The 18,797-nt window shown below is 31.4% G+C and overlaps 1 protein-coding gene across 6 annotated transcripts in view; it reads left to right on the top strand.

Moving 5' to 3' along the window:
• Positions 1-18,797, top strand: part of LOC106466226 (WASH complex subunit 2-like) — a 181,958-nt gene that overhangs the window by 26,978 nt on the left and 136,183 nt on the right. For 5 of the 6 annotated variants that reach the window (XM_022394196.1, XM_013926476.2, XM_022394198.1 and 2 more), the window contains exons 3-6: positions 3,703-3,795; positions 6,390-6,461; positions 7,460-7,522; positions 12,561-12,728. In XM_022394196.1, the coding sequence (XP_022249904.1) occupies positions 3,703-3,795; positions 6,390-6,461; positions 7,460-7,522; positions 12,561-12,728 (396 nt within the window). Of the gene's footprint in view, positions 1-3,702; positions 3,796-6,387; positions 6,462-7,459; positions 7,527-12,560; positions 12,729-18,797 lie in introns of those variants that run through there. The other variant, XM_022394200.1, reaches the window with a different exon arrangement.

The raw sequence follows: 18,797 nt of genomic DNA, 5'->3' as shown, positions 1-18,797 counted from the left end.
AAATTAGTTAGCATAAATCAGTTAAATGACGAAAAATTAGGTGTCTATTTACTTGTGACCACTCAGTGTACGTGTGAATCAAAGAATCAATCAAGAAACTGATGATAAAAACAAAATATAAGACTTTATTCTACATCCATATCCAAAATATCTAAATATTCGTTGTCATGGAAAATCCTGAAATTATCATGAAGCTGTTAAACTGTTGCTTATGTGTATGTATCTCCTTTTTGTTTATCAATTTATTTCCATCATTAGAGAAGTTAACATAACTTTTCTGTAGCCTCTCTCTCTCAGCTACAGTCACTTCTGTTTGTATGAATAAGAAGAACTGCTGATGCCAGCTTATGATGTCACAGTAGGTAGCACATCTCAGGCCACTTGTATATCATACATGACAAAACATTTCTTTATTTGGGTAATCATCTGTACACAGCATCTACTATACGCTCATTAATGTGCACACCTTTGCTGTAACTTACGTGGATGTATGGCATACATAGGATATTCAGTTTTCTCTCCTAGAAGCATCTGTAATGCCTTAAATGCTTCCTCTAATAATAAAGTGCGGTGAAGTGTCATCTCCATTTGATCTGTCAACTTACCTATCTTACATATCTAATTTGTATTGGTTGATGATCCTATAACCAGATTCATCCTTCCCTATTATGCACATGACTAGGCTTCAGATGGTTAAAACTGGGACTGATTGTACTAATAGATTACTCCCTTTCTCTGACTTGATGCTTTGAACATGTATTAGAACAAATGCAAGCTAACTCTAACATTACTGATAATTCTGTAGCTTAGAATTCATTTCACAGTAATTCCAGTGTAATTAAGAATAAACACCAGAACTATAACCAACATATAATAACACTGTATTATGCATAACTGAACACATGGTAACACTGTTTTTAGCACAATGACATGCAAACTACCTGTGTAATTGAAACTAAAACCTAATGTCTACTAAATTTACATAATTAACAACTCTGCAATGCACTTAAATTAAACATGGCAGTTAAATGATTTGTACATAAAAAATGCACCAGACTCTCCAAGTTTCATATGATGATAGGCTATTATGATATCGGGGTATCAGAGAAAGGTAATTCTGCCTGTAGAAGATCTCTGAATATTTGACATCTTACACTTTCAAGACCCTGAGCAATTCACTGTCACAAGCTTTAACTTTGTACCACATGCTGTCCTAGAACTTGGGATGGTCATTGCAGACTAGCACAACTGCAACATCAGTTATGAACATTATGACAGCTCTCAATGGAAAAATCATTATTGAAACCAATCAGATAACACACCTGAAGTTACCCATTTATATCTGAATCATCAGTGTATACTTGAAAGATAACACAACACATAATTTTAAAGATTGAAAGCTCTTGTCTGACAACATTCCTGTGTATCTAATGGTAGGAGACTTCAATGGTAGACACCCCACTGTAGGTGAAAACAATAATGGCAGATGTTTAGTTTCTGCTTTCCACAGTATAGTTATCAACCTTATACCACTAAGCTTGTGTGAACTACCAAGAATTGCCAAGTTCCAATGCAACAAAAACTCCTGTATAGACCTTGCTTTTCCTTACTCCACCTTGAGTATCTTCTCTACTATGCATAGAGGAGTTTGGTAGTGATTACCTGATATATGAGGTGTGCATGAACACTGGAAGACAAAGTGGTATAAAGCATTCTAAAAATCTCCACAGTGATGTCAAACTCAAAGCAACTACTTCTGAAAAAGAAACACCCCATAGTGATTGTTAGATATACAGGACTGTTTCATTTTAAGTTTAATGTGAGTGTTAAATTTAATTATTTTTAGAAGAGATAGTTTATTGCAAGTTTATTTACATAACTGTTTACAAATCGTACATTATGTATTTCACTAGTTATGAATTGGTGATTGTTATCTTATTGCATCATGTTACTAGAACTTTCTGGGTTTTTCTCCTTGTTTTAATTGAGTATTATTGTATCATATTTTCACATGAGTAATTTTCAGAGTAATTATTATGAGGAAGAACTAGAAGTGTAGCAAATTTTATTTAAAACGAAAAAAGAGTTTTCTATAAGCCTTTAGAATATCTGAAATTTTAGATTTTTGATGATGTTTTTAAAAAAATATTAAGACAGAAGCTGTGGAAATTAGTCTAGACATAAAATGTAGAGATTGGGCAGAGGGTGAAGCAGAAAAATGCTCTCAGTACTACTTAAAGATCGTTTTGCACACTAACCTGTCATCATAGGCACAGATGGTTCTTACAAAACAAACAGTGAAAAATCTAGTTGGGTATTTATCATCTTGCAGAACAACATTATTCTACATAAGGATCATGGAGCATTCAAGCTTCCCTTAAGTGGCACAAGAGGGGAGCTGGAAGTAATAAAGTAAGTTCTTCTCTGGATTTCTGAAAGCAGTGAGCTGTAAATAGACAATACTTCCAATATAATATTTACAACTGACTTGCAAGCATAACTGTACAAAATTCATTGGTTGATTTCCAAGTCTATGGCAGAGAGTAAAGATCATCACCTGGATTTTATACCAGGCCATATAGGGGTAAAACTAAATGAGGAAGCTCACAAAAGAATCCCTTTTATCAAATCCTACACAACCCTACTAGCAGGATATCAACCTCCTCTGTGCTAGAAAAGTGAAAGTGGCAACCAAGGTATGCTTCATCGACATTCAGAAGGAGTGAGACCGCTAAAAAAAAGTATCAAATGTTGCAGCTAGGAAAACAAAAGATAGGAAATCAGTAGAATAATATACAGTGAGATGGCCATTGCTAACACCAGTAAAGAAACTTTATGCTAACTCTTCTGAGGCAGCTTGTCTCCACATGAGAGATCATCATTTGTCAGTGCAAGCCTTAGGGCTGTCACCTAGTACTACTTTCCTTTTTTTTTCTATGTAACTTTTACAGAAGAGTAAGAATACCCTTCCTTGGAAAGAGCAATAGCCTAATGCCTTATGTAAGGAAATATGATCAAATTACTAATTAATTAAATGACCTAAGAGCTGCTTGCTTTATGGGCCTTCTGCAGGGTCAGAGACTGGATGAAGGTATAGGGAGATAATCTATTTTCACATGAAGGTAGTTATTAATAGTAATTATTATGTGAAAAGGGTAGAAATGTAGTGATTATTATTAAAAAAGAAAAAATGAGTCTTTAGAAAATTTGAAATTATTATTGATTTTTAATTATGTTTTGAAATAAATATTAAGATATAGAACTAGTGAATTAACAAAACAGGGCCACCACTAATGAAACTTGCAGGACCACCCTAAATTGAGCATTAAGCACTACTATACCTTTTACATTGCAAATCTGATACGTCATCATGATCAATGCTACTGTATAGTTCAAAAGCAAAAAAACAAGTTGTGGTATGATAGAATTATATCATTCCTATTTATTCAGTGAATTATAATGTATACACAGTGTCATTAAAATTGTTAAAAAATATAACAGTAGTCTTTTATTTATTGGATCTTTTTCTGTGCTGTGAGTTTGAAAATTATTACTTATATAGAAAAACAAGATTAAAACAGGCTTTATTTAAATGTGATTTTTTTATATTTTTAATTAAAAGCAAAACAATAACATATTTTTTACTTTATGTAATGATGTTTTCTCAAAAGTCATATTAGATATTTAAATTTTGATTTTCAGCTCCTGAATTTCCTTCAAGATTTTTCTCAAAGAATGATCTCCACAACTCATGAGATGGAGAAAACAGTGGATGGATTGCTTCATGAAGCAAAGGTGAGATTTAGTGTTTCAGTGCTGCAAATAGTTTAACCCTATCACCATGGTTATCCTTTACTGCTCATGACACAAGGTTGTAGTGACTTCCATTCAAAATTTTATTAAACTACTTTTTGTTTATGTTATACTAATTAGTATAGCATAAAATTTTAGATAATAATCCATATTTTAGTAGTATATAAGTTTTAAGTTCTTAATTCTACAAGGCAATATTTAAAAAAATCCTGAATTTCCTCTTGTGTGACACATTTTCTCTAGGCATCTTCTCTTCCCTATTTTATCCACAACCCATTCAAAAAGTACGAAATTAAAAGTAAATTACTCACTATAAAATTCTCATTGCTCAGACAAACCATGATTTTTATAGCCTTCAATTATATTTGGTTACAGAGTTATCAAATAGAAAATCGGACCCCTCTTGCCACACTCACTTGTGACATCCTCCCTTTCAGGATTTTTTAATAGTTTTCTCTTATGTTTAATCATATATTACCTATAATACCAATAGAAAGTCAAGGTTTTCATCTATCAAATGATTTATTGTGTTCTGAACAGGTAATTGCCAGTTTCACTGTTGACGACTAGCTTGAATGAACCTGTAATGGCTCTTGTTGCATAGTTACAAAGCCAGAAAAATTTTTGAGAGTTAGGAGAAATTGTCTACTTTTTGCATGTTATTAGTCTATGTTCTTTGGTGCATTATTTAATTAAATAAAAAGTATTTAGTGTATTACTTCCATTAGTATAAAAAGTAAGGTTAAGTGTCATCAACAATCGACAGCAAGAAAAAAGAAGATTGGATAAGTACTTTATTTCTAGTTTGTCATGCTTATTCTTTATTTATTCTTATAAAAATAACTAAAATGTAACAAATAGGGATCTTTTTTTTGGTTAGTTAAGATTAGATTAGGTGCAGGAAGTTAGTGGTGCAGGAACTTGTATATGTATATTTGAAAACTCCAATAATTTTTGTGTGAAGAATTAAGTGACAAAAATGGAGGCCTAACTCTGTTGTTGTTTGCACTTGGATAAATGATAATGAAAAGTAATTGATACATCTAAATGATAGCTTTTTGTAGTTTATTTTCTAAGGTATCTGCTCGAAACATTGCAGAAAATAAAGTAGAATATTTATTCTTTATTATCATTTATCCAGGCTTATTACATATAACCTCACAGATACTGGATCAGTCAATTTGACTGAGCCTATGAACAGTGGGTTAAAAGGTGGTAAAGGCAAGAAGGTACCTTGCTAAGAAAAATGCATTTTTGAATGTCCTCAATTGGTCTCGTCTTTTATGAGGTTGGTCCACTCCACTTGTTTTCCCATAAATCTAGTGCAGTGAAGCTCATCTGGTTCTGGATTTCCTGTAACTCTACTGGATCACATTTTCAATTGCTGTGGTCTAGGTTGTTGCCTTCCTGCTTAAAAACCACAAATTTTGGTGAAAAACAAAGCCGTAACAAAAGCTCTGTAACAAAAGCCAAAATACTCACATAGAGATAGAGAAGAAAAACAGAAGGAGTCACAAGAACAACTGTTTAATATTCCTATTTTAAAATTAAAATGAATATCAAACAGATAAATATCTAACCACATCCCCACAACTGGGAGATGTATGTTTCCATCAAGACTGAAAGTATAAATTCCAGGATGATACCTGACTCCTACACACACACACTAGCTTGTCTCCTACATGCTCTTGCCTATGAGATTTGCATGCCACTAACCTTGAGCTACCTCCCATCTAAAAAACGAATGGACGTGTTCCAGAATTGTTAAGCAATTACTTGAGATTTGTGGTAGTATACAACTGAGTTAAATTTTGTTTGAATTTTCTGTGGGTTTTGTGTTTGTGGTTTTTTTTAACTTCACTCCTCCTTCTTCCATCTATTCAGATGATGTTTCTTCAACCCGGTTTGAACATAATCAAGGTGATGATTTTGACTGGCTATTTCCCCATCAAGGTTTGCTTTATATGTTGAGGAAAAATTCTCTCCCTTCTAATTTCTACCTTGATATGATTTCACAGGGATCTTCTTTTCTTTCTCTGTGTCTTTTGATTTTTCCCATGCCTTACTACACAAAATCCATATTCAATACAATTTGTCTTTTTTCCTTCACCTGAGATTAGTGAAATTGGGAAGTTTAAAGAATGATAAGGCTCTTGGGCTAGATAATATTTCTACAAGGAATTTGAAGGAGGTTGAAGATTGGATATGTGAGTGACTTGCTATTATTTTTTGTAATTCCTTGAATAGTGGACAGAATGTTGGATCATTTGTAAATTGGCTAATGTTACTCCTCTTTTCAAGGGAGGTGATAAAAATTGTCCCAGTAATTAAAGTAGTAGTAGTAGTAAGATTCAATTGTGAGTTAAGCTCAAGCCATATTACTTGCATTACATTTTAATAAGCAGATTAGATTTATATTTTAAATGGTGCTATAATTTTATGAAAATTTTTTATATCTGTTTTTTTTAAGTCCAAATGTTGCTATATTTCCCTTAGTTTTGATATGTGAATTTGTTGTGTGTTTGAAATAGGTTTAATTTAAGACTGTTAAGTGTTTCATTTTGTTTTTAAACTAGGTCACAGGAGTTCGAGTGAGCAATATTGTTAATGATTTTACCATGCTTTCCAATACTCAGTTTGTTGAAAATGTAAGTATTGAAAGTTAGCATTCAGATATAAATTTTACATTATATTGGAGCCATGGGAAAGATCCAAACACTGATTTGATGAACATATTGATTAACAGTGCACTTGGTTATATACACAGGTTTTATGTAAAAGTTATTTTTATGTGCACCTTACTACCAGTACTTTTTCTTCTCAATCTATCTTGCAGGAAAAATTGAAAATATTGTATAAAAGATTATTATTTACATGTTAGGTAGTTATCACAGTTTGGCTTATGATGCCTTCCACACACTTGAAGGAAAAAAAAGGGGTATTCTAGGAAGTGTCGTAGTTTGACTGTAATTATTCTCACATAAGGCATAATATTTTTATTTATTTTTACTTTTGAAAGCTTATTAAGAAATATTAAATAGTTTTTCAATGCCAATTTCAAATGAGCCTTTTATTTAACTAATTAGGATTAGTCAATGTATTTAATATGTTTCGTTCAGAATGTAAATATGTAGGTATTTTGTCAAATATTTATATACACATTGTTTTAACATTTGTTTCAACATTAAATTTTCAAAGGCTTACCAGAGTTAGTGAATTTGTTCTACAGTCTTTTTTTACACTAAGAGCAAGTAGATAGTAACTTTACTTTTCTCTCATAGTTTTAAATCTGATAAAGACGTGTCTAGAATTACAAAGTTTTTCAATTCTTTTGAGCAAAAAGAAAGATTGGTTGCTTTTTTTTTTGAGATATTCATGCATGATTCCATGAATTCTAGACAAGTTTCTGTTTTTGTTTTGTTATTATTAAATGATTTGAACTGTTCTTTTACTGAATTATTGTACCTGAAAATATTAGATGTTCCAACTCTGAAAACTCTCTTCTGTGTAAGATAAAAAGATTTATTTCATGCCTATAATAGTTTGTTATTCAAAAGTGAAAAATCATATTGTCTCAGTATAAAAAAAAATTCTTACAAATAATTACCTTGTATGTTCACAAGAAAAATGCTTTTTATTTTTGCAGAGAGTCTATGATGAAGAAATCCAGGAAGAGCCTATAATAGAACCAAAACGTACGGATGACCAAGTCAGTAAATTGATTGTTTAAATTTTTTGATTTTTGTTTAGCCTTTTTGACTGTAAAAAAGAAAATAATAAATTATGTAAATGGCTGTTAAACTGTTGATGTGAGGGTAAGTTTGGCATATATAATATAGGATTTCTAATATTGAAAATATTCAGACATGTAATGAAAGGGAAATTTTTGAATATTGAATATTCGGTTGCTATGAGGAAATCACCTTTGTGTTTTTATTTTACTTCTGACTCTATGAGCTATAATTTAAGAACGTAATTTGCCTATTATGCTAATTTACTTCAACCTGAAATGCATTATAAGTAAAAATATGAATCAGTAGATTTCAAATTTCAATCTGTCTCTTCCATTCAAATTCATTTTTAAGGTTTAGAAAAGCTGTAAAATAGTACTCAGTGGTTAGTTCTTGTGTACTTATTTGCAAGCATAGCAGCTCAAATAACTTTCAGCATATGGTATCTATATTTGTCTTTAGAGTTGCATTTTGCTTCAACTTTTAACTATGTACGTTTTTCATTATTTTGAAGCTATCCACAAATTACAATATAGCTTGCTATACAACATAGATAATAACTTTAGTGTTTGGGTTCATTTTACTGTTTGTTTTTGTGGTTCCTGTTAGGCATGCCTGACTGCTGTTTCACACACTTTCTTTTGCTTTCATTAGCTAATAACTGCATTTTTGGCTAGTTACACCAGAGATTTAATAAAACTTAATTGAATACCTACAAAATCTGCATTTGATTGGCAAATCATGCAGGTGCAATGTAACAAATTTCAAGCAATGATATATTTCTTACATAACAAAATTATTTTCATTTTGATGGATTTCTCGGACAGGGCTGTAGACAAATCCTGCACAATATGTGCCAAAGAATTTGGTCACTACACAGATAATTCTTTTAAAAACAAAACATTATTCAAAAAAAAAAATCTTTATTTTTATTAAATGACAGGCTTTTAGTAGATAATACTATTTGGGTGATCATCTCCAAATGTACACAAAATATCACTATTGTTATTATAACATTACTCTTTGGAAAAAAGGCTTTTTAAGCTTTATGTTGCTCTTTTCACCCTACTGGACATACATGTAAGACCAGGTGGTTTATATTAGTTTGTAGTGTACTTAATTAAATTGAAAATTAATAAAATAGATGTAATGACTTTCTGACATGATGATGTGCTCTTTCTTGACACTATTACTGTTCTCCAGCAGAGATACTAATTTAAATACTAGGGGTCTGATTTTCAAAGCTAAACATGGTGTGCTAAACCAAAGCAGCAAGTAAAAAGTTTAAAAAGTTAGGGTATTTTGCCTGAAAGATTTTGCTGATTCTGCATATCTGCTATTATGAATAGCTACAAGTATACACAGTGGGTCAAAAATATCTTTTATTAATGGTAGAAAATACTTTCTGTTAAAGATTATATCACGTAGCATTACCAAAGTTTGGATATCAAAATATAAAATTCACATTTAATGTTTAAGCTCTTTTTTCTAGTTATTAAACATTTTGAAATAATTTAGTGGTACAAAAAAGGTAAGAATAATTCATATGCTTTTTACAACACATCAACAATGTTTCAGTGATAACAAGTATTAATTAAACATTTATTTAGTTAAATATGTCTCTGCAGTTACTTTTTTATGTTTACTTGTATGTGTAATTAAGCACTTATTAAAAGTCACTTTGTTTTTAGAATATACTAAAGTTTTAGTATTCAACACATTCTGAATTAATAACTGATAGGTAATAATTAAAACCTGAAGTATCACTGTGAAATAATCTTATGTTTTGTATGTTAGTTAATAAAGTTTAGTTTTTAGCTAATTAGTTTTGAAATTGATGCATGTAGTAAATAACATGAAAGTTTGTATTAGTCTAAACTTCAAAAATGTCTCAAGAAATGACATTTTTGTGTAATCTGAAATAGAAGTACTGGTAAAACAATGCTCCTGTATTACATCTGTGTAACATGGTTGTGGTAGTGATCCTTGTATAGCACTTTGAGTGGCTATCACAATTTATTCAATATACTTAACTGTAATTATCACTGTATTATGCTTTAAGGAGCTATTACAAGTTATCTGTCATTAACTTTTATGGCAGTGATAATAACAATATTACAATTGTGAAAATCTTTTATTTGTTATATGTTTGATGATATTGATTGTGTTGGTATCCTATGTTGAGCTAATATGATTTTTGGTATTCATCACTGTATTAGATTTTAAAGAATTAGTTAATTGTTCTTTAGTACAGTGAGGATAATGGGGATCTAAAACAACATATCTTTAGTTTGTTTATAGACATCATAGTTGATGCGATACTCTTTACAAATATTGAATTGAATACGTCAGAAGTATTCACTTCAGAGATGTTTACTCACCTCTCTTCACAGTAAAGAGCTATTATCTTGAACCACTGCCATGAAGATTTTTGCACATGCCTCAAGACTTGAACAAAGCTCTCACTCCTACACATATTAATGTGTACTGTGCCAGCCTATAATATAATCATCATTAGACTATAGTCCTCCACCAGTAGGAGGGCAACACAAACATCCTCCATGTGCAGTAATCCACATGAGCACTGGAATTTAAACAAAGGCACCTTCTTTCCTTGGCACTGCTTTGTTCAGGTATGTTCTTTCTCAGGAAGTAATGGTATTTTTTTTTTTTTTACCATTTGTAGTATAGTCTTTCTTTCTATAATATTGGCCCAGCATGGCCAGGTGGTTAGGGGACTTGACTCGTGGGTTCGATTCCCTGTCACGCTAAACATACTCGCCCTTTCAGCCGTGGGGGCATTATAATGCGACAGTCAATCCCACTATTCGTTGGTAAAAGAGTAGCCTAAGAGTTGGCAGTGGGTGGTGATGACTAGCTGCCTTCCCTCTAGTCTTACACTGCTAAATTAGGGATGGCTAGCACAGATAGCCCTCGTGTAGCTTTGTGCGAAATTCAAAACAAATTCTTTAATATTCTTTATTTTAAGAAAGAAAATACCAAATTTTAAACATTTCAGTTCAAATTTTTATTTCATTTATCTTTAATATGATTTTCTTTTTTAATCAAATTTGTAATTTTGGGACATGTCCCACTGTCTGTGATAAGGTTTTTTTTGACAGTACTATTTTTCCATTGTTATAACCCAGTGTATGGGTTTGTTATGTTCTCTTCATTTTCATCATTAAGCTAGTCACCTAGGCCTATGCACCTTCAACATGGCATGCCAATTTTTATTTCTAAAAAAACAGTTGGTTTCATGATTGTGTGGATTATGCATTCATATTTCCACATTTCTGATGTCTCCCAAGTTTCTGACTCTTCAGTAGGAGTCATCCAATACTATAATGGCAACTGGATAAACTCTGATAACTATTGATATTAACACTATTGTGCACCAAGTGGTTGGTTCCTTTCTGAACTGTGTTCTAGGATTCCTGACTTTTGCTGTGGATCATGGAAATGACTTGCATTTAGAGCCACTTCTCAGTTCTTCCTCTTTGTACATCTGTGAACTCTCTTTGAAGGTGATATTTGAGGCACACAGATGCTTATCCATGGACTTTTCTGTCATTTCACACTGAATCTTATCTTTTTCCTTCTCTGTTGTCTTTCCACTCCCCTGCAATCTTGCATACTTTCGGCAACTAGTGGAGGTTATGTCTTTTCTGTGGGTTATGAATGCTGTAGAACAGCTCCTCAACCACTCTTGTAGTACTTACTTCCATCTTTTTATCGTTCCAAAGTAAATGGGAGATTGGCACCCTGTCACAGATCTCTCACCTGTTAACCATTGTTTTGTCATCTCTCAATTTGGGATGGTTGGTTTTCTCAATCTGAAGTAGGTGTTGTTTCCAAGGCTGTAGATGACCAAAGTCAATGTTTTAAATGCTTTTCTCCATATGATGATTGGATTTTTTATTTCCACATCCTTCCACTTTTAGTTGGCCATGATGTCACATTTTCATTAGGGTCATGATTGCATTTGCACAGAGGATACATATGCTGGGTTTCCATTTTCACTACTATATGAACAACGGGCTCCTTCTTGCTCCGTCCAAAGAAGCATCCACAGCTGTGACCTATCTTTTTCTTTGGGAGGCATCTTGTTTGGATTAGTTGGTCAAATTCTCCAAGTTCGTCTCAACTCCCATTTAGGATCTGGTTCACTTGGGAGCCTTTCAACTTGTTTACAGGGTAGGTTCAGCCATCTCCTTTACTTTGTCGAGACATTGGCTGGGGACTCTAGCTTTACTTTAGTCCCTTTTTCCTCTTGGAAGTGCTCATATGTATTGCTTTCAGTGGAACTTGGCAAATCAATGGAATATTTGCAGAGATTCCCTGTTGTATCTTTTATCTCTCTCCCTTTATCTCTTCAGCTCTCACTGTCATGATGACTTGATTGATCCCACATAACACTGAGCATTCTTCTTCTTCCCCATCTTACCTGAATCTGATCTGTTCACATAATATTTCTTCAACTAGCACACTTGTGTAGTGTTGCCACATACATGATTATGTCACCCATTATTACGAAAAATGTTCTTATTTTTCATCTTTTGTACATAGGACTGTTAATATTTTCTAGTTATGGAAGATGTAATATATAGCTATTGATAGGGGATATATACCTAATATCATAGATAGGGTTCATAACAATAACAAATATTTGAGTGTACCAAGTTACAGACAACCAAAGAGGAAAATAGAGTAAGAATATGTTTGCCATCATGGTCAACACAAATAGGTAATGTTTTTTATGAAATATATGGAATGTCAAATAACCTTTACACCTAAATTAAAGTTAATTAATATTATTAATGGATTGAAAAGTAAAACTGAACCAAAGGATAAATGTGGAATACATGAAATTTCATGTAGTTGTGGGTTAAATTATATTTAGTAGGCATATAGAAATTTCAAATTTAGACTAAAAGAACATAAAAATGCAGTCGATAAATTAAAAATGAATGATTCGGTCTTGGCTGAACTTTTCTGTGTTTCTTATTTTAACAGAAAACAAAAGAACAACGAGAGGCAGAATTAATTCCTAAAATCACTCTGGCCCTTAAATTAGGACTAGAAGTAGTTGAAAAAGCTTTTCATCATGTTGAAGTACAGCAGGAAAGTGACAGTGAGGATGAAGAAATGCCTGAGAATACTGAACTGGTCCTTGAAGTGAGAGTAAGTTTGTACATCCTTTTTTTGAATTACACTAAATCTATTTGGTTATCTTTACAAGTTTTCATTTTGCTAATAACAAAATATGATAAATTTGGTTAAAAGTTAAATTTTGAGTGGAAGTAGTTCCTTCAAATACAGCTGTGGATAAATTGTAATATTTTTTGTTCTGAAGAATGACTTTAAGTGAGTTATTAAAGTACTCATATATTTTTTCCGAGAAACATAGTTAATCTTAATGATATAATTCTAACACTTGCTTCTATCATATGGATATTCCTTTCCTGGCAAAAAAAGAAAAAGTAATGAAGGTATGTTTAATTTCTCTCATCTCAAAAACCATTGCATGTTACATTATTGTTTAGGTGCAGTACAAATTTTATCAAATGTAAAACTTTAATTTAGGAATTGTTTTTGTTACAGAACATTATGTATTTCATTTAAGGCTGGACTGCTAGTTAATTATGGCTTGCAAGCAGGACATTATTGCCTTTATTGACATAAGTGATATTTTAAATAGCTAGAAAAGATTTAGAGGTATCTAGGTCATCTAAATAAATGTGCATTCTAGGTTTTTAGACTTGTCATTCAATATAGATTTGAAGATTGATTCTCATATATTTAATGGAGTAAAATCCATAAATGAAAGGTTGCAAACATAGTTCAGCAAAGATTTAGAGTCGTGACACCTGGATAACTATTTCATTTGCATACATCACAATTTGTGATTAAGATTCTCATTGTTCTTTATTGGAATTTGCAATTTTGCAATTTCTTTAGTGTAAAAGCTTGCAAATTGCAACTGAACTTTTTAAAATAATTTTCTTCATTGTTTTTTATTGGGGAAAAGTTTTATTTCCATTTGGTAAAATATGTGGTTTGCATCTGCTGGATCATTAAGTGGTTGTGACACCACTGTGCTTGATAGTCTACAAAATATAGTCTATGAATTATTAACAGTAGAAGCCTTTATAAAAACATTATTTCTCAAAATATAGTAAAAAAAGTTTTAATTTTTATATAAAAGTTGAAAATTTCATATAGTGCTATCAAGAAAGCTGAAAGTTTTCTGTAATGTCTTTAAAATGAACTGCTTAGGGGGAAGAGATATTTAAGTTTGCTTAAACTGTAAACCTATAGCTGAAAGCAAGTCTAATGAAAGTGGGCATTTAGAAATTTAACTATAAAATGTAATTGCTGTTATAATCATCAATAATAAATGCCAACATAATTTTTAATATACTAAAATGTAAAAGCATTTTTCTTTAAATTCATTTTACTAATCAATTCAACCTCAGCTAGAGAGAGAGTGTGAAAGAATTTTGTTTGACAAAAGTATTCATAAATATCTAGTTAACTAAAGGAATTAAGCACCAAACCTAAAATTGTTTAAAACTCTGTGCTTTAAGAAATGGGGTGTAAGTTCACACTTATGATAGAAACAACCCAAATAATTATTACAATTCTTGTGATTTAATACCCATGATTAAGGTTGCATGCATAGCTCTATGATTTAATACCCATGATTAAGCTTGCATGCACAGCTCTATGCATATCTTGTATTAAGCATTCGATTGTACAGTATATACATGAATTAAATATTTTGCTATTTGTTTCTGTTATATTGAATAACAAGGTGTGCAAGTTAGCCTTTTCATAAAACAGGTTAATATGTGAAGTATTGAAAATTACAGTAAAATATTGTATTTATAAAGATGAGTAATAATTTTTTTATTAGCAATGACTAGAGATTTTGATAAGTTACATACGAATTCTAACTCATATTATTCAGACTTATTGGAGGATCATGAACAACCGTAAAAGCATTGGTGATTAAGCTTTTATAACATGAGTCTGTGAAATTTTAATTATGGAACAAACTTATTATTCTAATAAGGATGGATAAACAATTTTTCTACTGAAATGTTTGCTTCATATTAGAAATCACCAAACTCACAAATCTTTTGTTTATGTAACCTAATTATGACACAATCAACACTACAGTGACTTTATATTCTGTCAAGATGTATTAACCAAACTATTAGGTTTTATAAAACTTTCCTTATCCTTGTGCACAATTTACAAATGTGAAGAACAGTGTCCAAATTCAATCTTTTTAACTTGATCCAAGAACAGTGGACAAGATCACAAATTATCCTAAAAGTGGTGATCCAACAAGCCAATATAGTTTCTCAACTGGGAAATGAGTATGATAATCCAATGTTTGCATGCTTTTTTATTCCTATGTTATGTTGTTCCCTTAAGTAGGTACTTTACAGGACAATAATTCACCTTTTAGTAGGTCTTAGTTATAAAGATTTTCTTTATTTAGAAGTTAACTATTTGAACTGATGGTCAGTTATGACTTATGGTTCACGTAACTTATCTGATAGTTTGACTTTATATGGTATGGCCTGAATGTACGGTACTGGGCAGAGGTCGATGCAGCAATTTAGCCACAGTACTCAGATTTTTATTCACTTACCTCCCTTGTAATACTCAACACACCCTTTTGTTGTGATCTTTTTTTATGTTTCAGATGTGAGGTCAGGGAAATGCCTTTATAATAGTCTACTCAACTTTGCTGACTTGAATGTGGACTTTGGTGTCATGTGGATGCTCCCTTGTGGGAGCAGTGATTTTGCCAGATGCATGACTAAATCAAGTCTTCTCAACCTTCATTAATCTCATCAGATGAATCTTCCAAAAAATATCACTAATTATACTTTCATCTGCACCATGCACATTTCTCTGTTTCATGTGAGTGGCCATATTTGTTGACATTTATCAAAGGAATTACAAATTCAAAATATATTTCAGGACAAAATTTGAGTTTGTTGCCATCTCTTAGTGAACTAAGATACCACAGAAATGGCTTGACAAATATAAATCCCTAATAGATTTTTTACTTAATTTTATTTCTTTATAGTTTCACTTAAACCTTCTCAGAGTACGAAGTAGCTATTTATTATATGGGACAGCTTTGTGTAAACAAAGGATCCGGTTAGTAGCACAGTCATGTGGAATTACACAATCCCACTTGAGCTTCATGTGTGTTATATATGATAGAAGTTGAGATGAAAGATTAGGTTTAATTCTTAGTAATGATAAATGTGATTATAGAATTGTCTTTAAAATTCAAATATGTAATTTAGAATATGAAATAGGATGTCCTAAAACTAATATAGTTCATCTATCTCAAACCTTAGTCAAACACACTTTACTCCTTACTGTAATGCTCACTGGTCATGAGATTATATACTAATTCTGGCATTAGACTGAAAACAGTAGTGGTTTTAACTGGTCATGAGACTTTATATTAGTATATGAATTGGAAGGTGTAATTTCTTTAAAATTTTCTCAATCTGTTTCAGTCGTTAACTACCCTAAGTAATAGATCAGGCAGTGTCATACTTTCTTGTAAAGTGCTGAGCCAAAATACCATGTGACTTTGAAGATCTTTTCACAGCAGAGGTGTGGAATTCATATTGCCTGATTCTCAGGACAGAAAGATTTGTTTGAGGACAACAAATTTTATCATTGTTCTTTGGCTGTTGGACATGTATATTTTTTGTCCCATTTTGTTTGATCTATTGCCAAAAAAAAGGTCGATTTTTAGGGAGCCAAACAAATTCCTGAATTATGCCACATACACACAAACATTTAAAAATGCACATCTGTAAACCTCAAATGAAACCTAGATACACAAATATACATATCCATTTAATCCACAAACCCACAGTTGCATACAAAGTAACAAATATATTTAAATTGATCCAAAAATATTATTATACTGCTTTTGTCTACAGTATGAGCTCAGCGAAATGTGACAGCCAACTCTAAGAAGAATGTATAACTTAATAAAAATTACATAAGGCTTTAAACTGTTATATATTAAGTAGTATTTCATACATGACACTGTTAATGTAAACTGTGATTTACTTATCAGTTTGTATGTGGGAATTTCAACATGCTGTTCTTTAAAATCCTAATAGCTAAATCTTAAAAATCATAAAATGCCTGAATGAAAATATATATATATATAAGAACTTAGACACAAGATGCAATATATGCCATTCCTGACAAAATTCAGCTGTCTATGGTATTGTATTGATGAATATGCATCGTTTTGATTAAAAAGGCCTATGGATGTAAAGTTTTTGGTCCAAAAATAAAGACTCTGTAAAATTTGAAATAAATAATAAAGGTTTTTTTTTTAGATTTTTGAGTAATAATATGTAATGGTTTTATTTAATAAATAACTCACATTTGATTTCATAGCAATTGTTATGGAAGCAACAGAAAAGTATGCAAAATCCTCAAAGTTAATAGTTTTTTTGTTTTTGGGAGAGGGAGGGGATAAATAAAATTTTCTATCATTTTGTCCCTTGGGCATGATATATTTTTCAAAAATTATGTACTCCTGCAAAGATATAAAGAAAGTTTAAACTGCAAGTTTCTGCCTTCTGCTTGTTCAAAATACTACCCAGAACTTTTAGCTTGGTGTTTTGTGCTAGAGTTTAATATACTTTAGCAAACTTCTTTCAATGCATTATCTAGCAATATTGGATTCTCCTTTATTAATTCTGCACTTAATAACAAGCCTATATCACCTACGTAAACATAATTTTATACTTTATATTTTAATGTCATATACAGGAGAAATCTCCTTGGCACTACGCATGCTTTAACTGTTAATAATTATTGCCAAAACTACTATTTTTGCATAATTCTGGTTGGAATTACCTTTTTTTTTTGTTATCCCAGATACCACTTTGTTTTGTGTTGGCTACATAAATGTCTTTATAATGTGTAATATCTCTTTTTTTATATCTATCATTTCATTGCATGTGGTTTTGTAAATCACAATTAAGGCAGTACACTTGTTGAAACTGTTTTCCCTTTGAACATTTCTGATAGTATGACATTGGAATCTGCATTTTCCTCCTTGTTCCACTGCTGTAACTTGTTATTTCTATTTTTCCAGTTTTTTGGATATTTCTGCTATTCGGATATGATTTACTAAATGTACTTAAAAATCTTTAATCTTGCACACTTACAGCTTCATCTATTAATTTTAGTAATATTTGTGAGGGAGTGTTAGCTTCAATCATGTTCAAGTGCATTAAGTTACTGTTAGCCCTGTTTTCATAGTTTGAATTGTATGTGCCTTGATCATTAACTCACTTGGGTGCTCATAATCTCTCCTTAACCCTTTTGAGACGGGTCATGGGTGAAAGGCCATGTCATCTACTTTGTTGACTCGCATTCAAAATTTTAGTGAACTACTATTTCATGAATTTCTGTCAGTAACTTTTGTATCAAACTGTAGATTATAATTCAGATTTTAGTACTATATATTATCTAATTTCTTAATTTAAAAGCAAATATTAAAAAAACACAGATAAACATTGATTTTTGTGTGTCACATGGTATGTTGAATGCATCACTGGTTTAAATTAGATGTTTGTGAAGTCAAAATACTAAGTCTGTAATTTGCGATTGATTTAGAAACTCAAATTACGGATATTGACAAGCTAGAATATAAAATAAGAGCCTCATATCTTTTCAGTTTGCTAAGATATTACCCATGTAATAAATCAAATACAGTGGCACCCTGCCCATCTCTTTCCATTTTTGGAAATGCTCCCTTATATACACTTACTTCTATATATAACACGAATAACCATTAGGAAGCTCAGAATGTCCCCTAGTGACTTTCTTTTGAACCAATATTTCAACAAGTTAGGGTGGATCTTTAGTCTCGTTGAAATATCATATTTTTTAGACTAAAATTCATCTTAGTTACTAAGCTTTATAAATTATAGTAGAATGTAGTAATTAATGATTTTTTAGTTATTCAAATGTATATATAAAAACTAAAAAAATTTTGTTTCATATCCTCCATGTGCAAAATTGTACGAGGCTTAGCAACATATGTCAAGCAGCAACTGAGTACAGAGGTCATAAATAGAAGAGATAATTGTTTGCTTTACTGTTCTTTGTTTTAGGAAAAATATTTTTAAGAACTTATTTCAAAATAACAATAATCTATATACATATATAATATAT

Source organism: Limulus polyphemus, unplaced genomic scaffold, assembly GCF_000517525.1.
Source record: "Limulus polyphemus unplaced genomic scaffold, Limulus_polyphemus-2.1.2 Scaffold2193, whole genome shotgun sequence".
NCBI lineage: Eukaryota > Metazoa > Arthropoda > Merostomata > Xiphosura > Limulidae > Limulus > Limulus polyphemus.
This window is presented reverse-complemented; position numbering and strand designations above follow the sequence as displayed.